At 41.8% G+C, this 6,961-nt stretch overlaps 1 protein-coding gene across 1 annotated transcript; it reads left to right on the top strand.

Annotated features, from left to right (window-relative positions):
• Nucleotides 1-572: 572 nt before the first annotated feature.
• Nucleotides 573-6,786, top strand: PCOAH_00027440 (Uncharacterized protein; the record flags this gene model as incomplete). The annotated part of the gene is made up of 7 exons (XM_020059549.1): nucleotides 573-1,031; nucleotides 1,203-1,403; nucleotides 1,536-2,211; nucleotides 2,313-4,790; nucleotides 4,890-6,241; nucleotides 6,425-6,472; nucleotides 6,643-6,786. The coding sequence occupies 7 exons, from the start codon at nucleotides 573-575 to the stop codon at nucleotides 6,784-6,786; spliced, it is 5,358 nt and encodes a 1,785-aa protein (XP_019915142.1).
• Nucleotides 6,787-6,961: the final 175 nt, after the last annotated feature.

Raw genomic sequence — 6,961 nt, 5'->3', positions numbered from 1 at the left:
GCGGGTGTGGTTTATTAAGCTAGCAAGTGTGTCGTCCCAAGGTTAACAATCCAGTAGGAGTAATCTTATGTGCCTACTAGTTACTACCCCATTTCTCACCTCAGTGCACTCCTTCTCCTTCTGTTCCACTCCCCCTTTTTTACAACTGAAGCAGATTTTCACGTGATGATTTCTCCCTCACTTTAGCATTACAACCAGGGATTTACCCCCTTCACCAGATCATTACATGCACCCACTATATCGTGTCCTCATTTCCCCATCGCAAAGAAGAGCAAATAAGCAAACTAGTCCTTCAAAGAATTGGCTAGTGGGTTGACAAGATAAAAATGTGAGCACATATGCCCTCAAAGGATGCATCAAACGTGAGAAAGTTCCTTCGAGGAAGTTACACGCGGGGCGTACATGTGGGGAGAGCCCTTCCCTCCAGACACGCTCACACATTACACAGTGCCCCACCCAAGTAGGAGTAACAAAGCCAAGCAGAACAAGGCAGGCATAACCCAAATATTTGCATAACCCTAATATGATATAACCCTAATTTAACGTAACCCCAACCAGTAGGTCCCCCCAAAATGATAAAGAAGATACTGAACAACCTGAACATCTCAAACGAAGAAAAGGATGAGAATTTCAGCCACAGCGAAAATATTTTAAACCTAATCGAAGGAATAATTATACACGAAAATTCCTACTGGAAATATGTGAACATATTAAACGAATTAACAACGCTATGTTATGAGGATCCATTAAATTTTCGGAAATTTTTTTTTGTAAAAAATGAAAATGTCGTAGAACAGAAAAAGAAGGCCAACCAGATAGTGGACAGAATATTAATTGTCCTTGAAAAATATGAAGACGCAAGGAGCACATTTCTTTGCGCAATTGCCAAATTAATATTTATCAATGCTTTTGATTTAAACGTCGAAATTTTACGCACCCTCTGTGACTTGGCATACAACGAGGAATACAAGTATGACGTGCTCTCTGTTTTCGAGGAAATCGTGGCGGCGGCGATGCTGAACTCGGCCGAGGTGAGCAAGGACAACTCAGAGGAATGAACAATAGTTTTCATCTGTTATTTATTAATTACTTGTGTGCGCGTAATGCGGTCTACCGAACCATGACCATGCTGACATGACTCATTTGGTGTGAACACTTTTCCGATGGGTTATTCCACCCCCCTTTGTTTTTCCCCCCCGTAGAAAGAAACGCTGAAGAATATTTTCAGAGGACTACAACACATGCCCAGGGATGAAGCGGTCGCAAAAAGCTTCTCCAGTTGCATACATAAAGTCATCAAGCTGCTTAGGGATTCCCTTGATGAGCACATCTTGGGATTCCTCTCCGTGGCAACGTTAGATCGGCACAACTGCCTAATAGCCTACGACGAGGGGCTCCTGAAGGTGCGTTCATTTTGTAGCACACTTGGCGTTTAATTTAGTGCGTCTTCCGGCAGATAATATTTTTTTCTGCCCTTCCGTGGATATATGGCAATACCTACATGCCCCAACATGAACGCCCATGTATTACCGCAGATCCTCACCACGGAGATGACCAAACGGGAGGAAGACAAATTCGAAGAGGCGCCTCCCCACCTCGAGATGGTATACCGAATCGTACAGCAACTATGCGGGAACCATGTTAAGCACTGCACAATGCTCGTAAAGGAAAAAATGCACTTAAACTTCTATTTCAAGAAAATCAAGGAAATAATAAAAAAGGATTTTATGAGTCATTTTGAAAAAAAAAAATCCATTTTCTGCAATATTATTCTCCATACGATAAATAATATTTGCACCTTTGAGAAGGAAATTCTGTTCGAGTTGTGTAACTCTCACCACCTGATCGATCTGCTTCTAATTGGCATAAAAATGGAGATGAGCAATCCGTACTTTTTAAGCGCAAGTTTGGCTGGGCTATTACTAGTATTAAAAAATGAAGAGCTGTACAAAAAGAATATTGAATATATCTTAGAGAACACCAAGGATTTGAAAATAGTGTTACCCTTTCTGTTTGGACAGAAATATAACTCCATGCTTCGTCACTACCACAAAGAAGATGAGCACGTGGAAATCTACCTCCACGATGTCGTCAAAAGCACACTTGATATTTTTGCGTTTTTTTTTATAAAGGAGGTGGATAAATTTTCCATGAAGGTGAAGAAGGGCTTCAGGGACAGCGACATTAACTACTACTTGCTCGTCTGCCTGGGTGAGTATCCTCCATAATCAGGGGTACACACGCCATTCACAACATGTCTGTTGTGTCTGCTCCATTGATATTCTTGCACCGTTTAACTTCCCCCCCTCCAGAAAGCCAGAACGAAGACGTGGTGATCCGCCTCCTCAGGTGCATTCACCTCATCCCCTTCGACGACTGCAAGTCCATCGAGTTCCACAAAATATTCTTCCTCCTCCGTGAACGGGAAATCACGCTGAACGAAAAGTGGAAGGAAATCTACTACTACTGCGTTAGGATATACATAAAGGTGATAAAAAATGAAGAAATTTCCAAAATTTTAGAGCAGTACAAATTCGAGGACACCCTCACGGGCATTCTACGCATCATGAACCAGTTCCTCTTGAGGGCCGTTATCCTCCACAGGAAAAACGATTTGGTGACATTCAAAGGGAGGAAAGCGGCTCCAGGAAGATACGGCGATTATGTAGGAGGTGAAATAGACTACAGTAACCAAGAGACGTACGCTACAGTCGATTTGGATGATGCAGAAGTTGACCTGAACAAGATAACGGTGGAGTTACTACGCACGTGCTCCAGGTACCCTCCCCTGAGATACTTCATGAGAAACAATTCCGCGAGCTATTATTTTATAAACGTCCTGACAAATGAAGACAGCCTGTTCAGCGAAATAAACGTAGATTACGACATTCTAATCGAACGGACGTGGTGTTCGAGCATTGAAAATGTTTTCAAAGCATTAATGAAAAATAACATTTCAAAGGATAAGAAGATATGTTTACGTCTTCTAATCAACGTGGCTGACATGTTCAGTGGTTACTTTTATCAGTTCAAGACGGATACACATTGCAACATATTCGACTTATGTACTCTGGAAGAAAAACACTGGAAGAGGAAAAAAATTCTGCAATATTTTTACATGATGAATAGCGCTGACGTTGAGGATTACAAAAAGCAGCTACACACATTTGTCCACTTTTATATGACAAATTTGTACACTCTGCTGGACGTATTTGTCGAGAAAAATATCTTCTCCGAATTGAAGAAAGAGCAACGGGAAAATTACTTCCCCGGGGTGCTTAAGTTTAACAAGTTGAAATATGAAAAAAGAATTTCCAAATTGAAATTAAAGGAAAAAGAAATCAGATCAAAAATTTTACCTGAACAAATGGAGGGAAGGGATAACAGGGTAAATACTCCTCTCCTTGATGAACTGCAAAAAGTGAAGGAAAAAAAGAAGAAACTCTTTTTGTGGTTACACAATAATAACTTCCAGCAAACGTTTGATATTTCTCTCGTGGATGATTACATTGAGTGTAATCTTGAGCACATGTTCGAAATGCCCAAAGTGGTGAAGAAAAAAAAAACCATTCGACCTGGTAGGGGAAATGTCTACAACGGAAAAGACCCTCCTGATGGGTCTCTGGAGGAATCACTAGCAGGGGATGCCACAAGTGTAAACAATGCCGCAAGCCAACTCGAAGGGAAAACACCACGAACGGGGAATATCCCCCCCCTGGGTGTACACCTTGGTTCCTCCACGAGTGAACCCTCCTACCGTGATGACGAATCTTCAGCCTCCTCCCTCGCAGAGGAAAATCCAAACGAAACGGTCTTAGACAAAATGGCCTGTGAACTCCTCTCCTTTGATAAGGAAAAAATTTACCAGCAGAAAAATAACCACTTGAATATACTCCTATTTAGCAAAAGAGGACTTTTTGTAAATTGTAACAGAGGGCAAATAAATGTGGCGCACATTTTGCACACATTTTTGCGCATATTTTTCAGCATCATAATAAATAGCGTAAACAGTAATGAACATGATCACTACCTACGGGTGAAGGAATTTTTTTTAAAAACGACTGTCTTGAAGACGATGATCAACCTTCTAGCGCAGTGCAGTTTTTACGACTGTAGCGTTTATGCTCATTTCTTTCGTTTGTACAGCGAAATTTTGAAGCAGAATTTGACGGCAGTGGAGTCCATGGATATGCTAATTTTTTACAACATTTTTTTCTACTACTGTAAATTGCTGAGTAGGGAATTTATCAACAAACTTATTAATGAGGAATACGTCCTTTCGTTGAAGGAGCAATATTTTTACGCAGAATGTTGTAAGCTTTTTTACTGTTTTACGCAAAAAATTATTTATATTCAATTTTCTCACTACAGCGAAATCCAGAAATGGTGTGTGGACTGTTCCTTGTTCTTTTTCTTTTACAAAAATAACATTCTCCTACTACTTTACCTGTTTATATACATTAACAGCGTCCACCACGGGTCTGTCTACGCCTCCTATATTTACCACAAGAAAAATTTTACCTCCATTCATACAATCTTTTTTTACACACTCTTCACCTTGTCGTACTTGATGTGCTTTTCCAAAAAGTTGAAATATTTCATTTTGTACTTTATCAATTATAAGAAATATATTCACAAGGTCCTCTTCAGGAGGTCCGTCCTACATTCGCTTTTTCTCTACCAAAAGTTGATATACTTGCGGATCGTCCTGCAGAATCAGCTGTCTCTGGAGAGACGCACCCCCGTGCAGGTGTATCACATTTCCCCGGTGATCTACGTGCGGGAGAATGGTAAGTCTTTGCAACTAAGACGAACGCTTCGTGGTAAATAGGAGGATCTACCCCATTGGGGCGGTCAAATGGTAAATTGTGTTCATTCCCCCCCTGCAGCCGTCGAATGGTACTTCCTGGCAATCGGACTGGACAAGTACTACCTAATTTATATACCTGACAACTTTGAAGAAAACATAACAGAAGATAAGGACATCAAGCTGGTGATCCACTCGGAGAAAAAATACACTGACATAACTAGAATATGCCTGAGCAAGCATAGTGAAAACTTTTTCGTCTTCGGTTACATAAGTCACGAGGACGATAAGAGCTACGAACTGTATGACATATTCATAAGTGTTAATAGACATTTTCGCGATGAAATAATTTCCTACGCGCAATTTTTATCCGGGGGGAGCTTAGAAACGAAGGTAGACTTGGTGCAGGACACGGTCTTCGCAAATAACCTGAAGAGGCATATGAACATACGGAACATTATTATAACGTCTTTTGCGTATAAGGAGATGAAACCGGATGAGTACTCTAAAAAGAGTGGGAAAGCAGGCAGCAAAAGGAAGGACAACCTAAACAGTGGTGTACAGTCTCATGGATGGTCAGATGAGGAGCCAAACGAAGGGTCGCTCCAGTCAGAAGAAAACTCGGACCCGCATTATAGCGAATCTAGTCATACACTCCATAACCACGAAGAACCACCTTCTTCTGCAGCCGAATCGAACGATGAACAGTTTAACATTTTTAGGAGAAACACAAACAGTAAGAGAAAGAGGAAACTGTTCTTTTTCGTTTTAACGAAAAATCATTTATACGTTTTTAAATTGAATTTTAAAAAGTGGTTATGTTTAAGTCCATTTGTCGATGGAGAAAAGGATGATATACACCTTTACGTTGAGTCCAGTCTGGACAGTGCAGAAGAACTCACCAGGGGAAAAAAAAAAATCTTCACCAGTGAAAAAATATATTTGAATAATTTCTTGGGACTCTGTGCCAGTCCTACTGACGATGAGAACGTTGCATTCGCCAGGAAGTGTGCAGTACGGAACACCATCAAACAGGTGTACTCGTCAAACAACACGGAGTACACGAACGAGCATGTGGTCCTCTCGACGAACACCACGTCCACCACGCAGAGTGACGATCAGCCAGACGGTCACTCAGATGATCAGCGTGGTGGCCACCCGGACGGCCAGCGTGGTGACCATTACCAGCATAACGAGAGCTACCTATCTGCAAACAAATCCTTCCTAAAAATTGTACACAAATACAATAACGAAAATTTAAACAAAATAAAATTTGTCAATAATTACGAAAGTATAGTAGCGCTTAATTACAAAGTCAAGCATGGAGAGTTGCCGGAAAAAAAAATAAAAATCATCATGTTCGATGATTATACGAGGGAGCTTTGGAAACGTTCTCTGGCATTTTCGCTCAACATACAAATGACTTCCTCGTACGTAAATTTGCCCAGCGATGGGAAAAACATGCTTCGGAAATGCCAATTGGGAGATGCAGATTCTGGGGGATGTTTTTACCCCCTTTCCGACTTCCCCCCTCGCCAAGCCGCAATCTTTTCACGCCCTCTTCGCTGCAACCGCGCTGGTCACATTCCCCTCTTTTTTTTTTCCCCTTACCTTCAGGGAGTGGCTACGAAAATGGACTTGACCGCCCTGCTGAAGACTGCACATGTGCACCTGTTAAAGGAACACCTCTGCGATCTGGCCCCGCTTTGTCTCCTCCCTTTCCCATTTAGCCCATTCGCAGCGAGTATGTAATACGTTACCCTTCCGGATTACACCTCATATTCAGCTAAAGGAAAAGGAGCGCATTCCTTTCTGCAACATTTTAACATTCGCAGACGTGTAAAAATGACTTAAAAAAAAAATGGGCGTTTATAAAAAAGGGGGGGAAAAAGCAGACGCCCGACTGGGCTCGGCTCGACCCTTACGCCCGCCGGAGAGACGGAAGAAATACTAAAACCAGGAGCACAAATCGGGACTAAAACAAGGGACGCAACGCAGATAGGCTGCACGCAGTGCAGACAGGCGATACGGAGGAGGGCGTCAGCGAATGGGCAAACACATGCGGATCACCCACGAGTGAGCATAAATAGGCAAATAAATCAATAAAATTCAAAGACAAATAAAAAAAAATTGAGGGGCCCCACGGATGGTACG

The sequence above is a fragment of the Plasmodium coatneyi genome, chromosome 9 (assembly GCF_001680005.1).
Source record: "Plasmodium coatneyi strain Hackeri chromosome 9, complete sequence".
NCBI lineage: Eukaryota > Apicomplexa > Aconoidasida > Haemosporida > Plasmodiidae > Plasmodium > Plasmodium coatneyi.
Note: the sequence above shows the minus strand (reverse complement) of the source record. Positions and strands in the feature narration are given on the sequence as shown.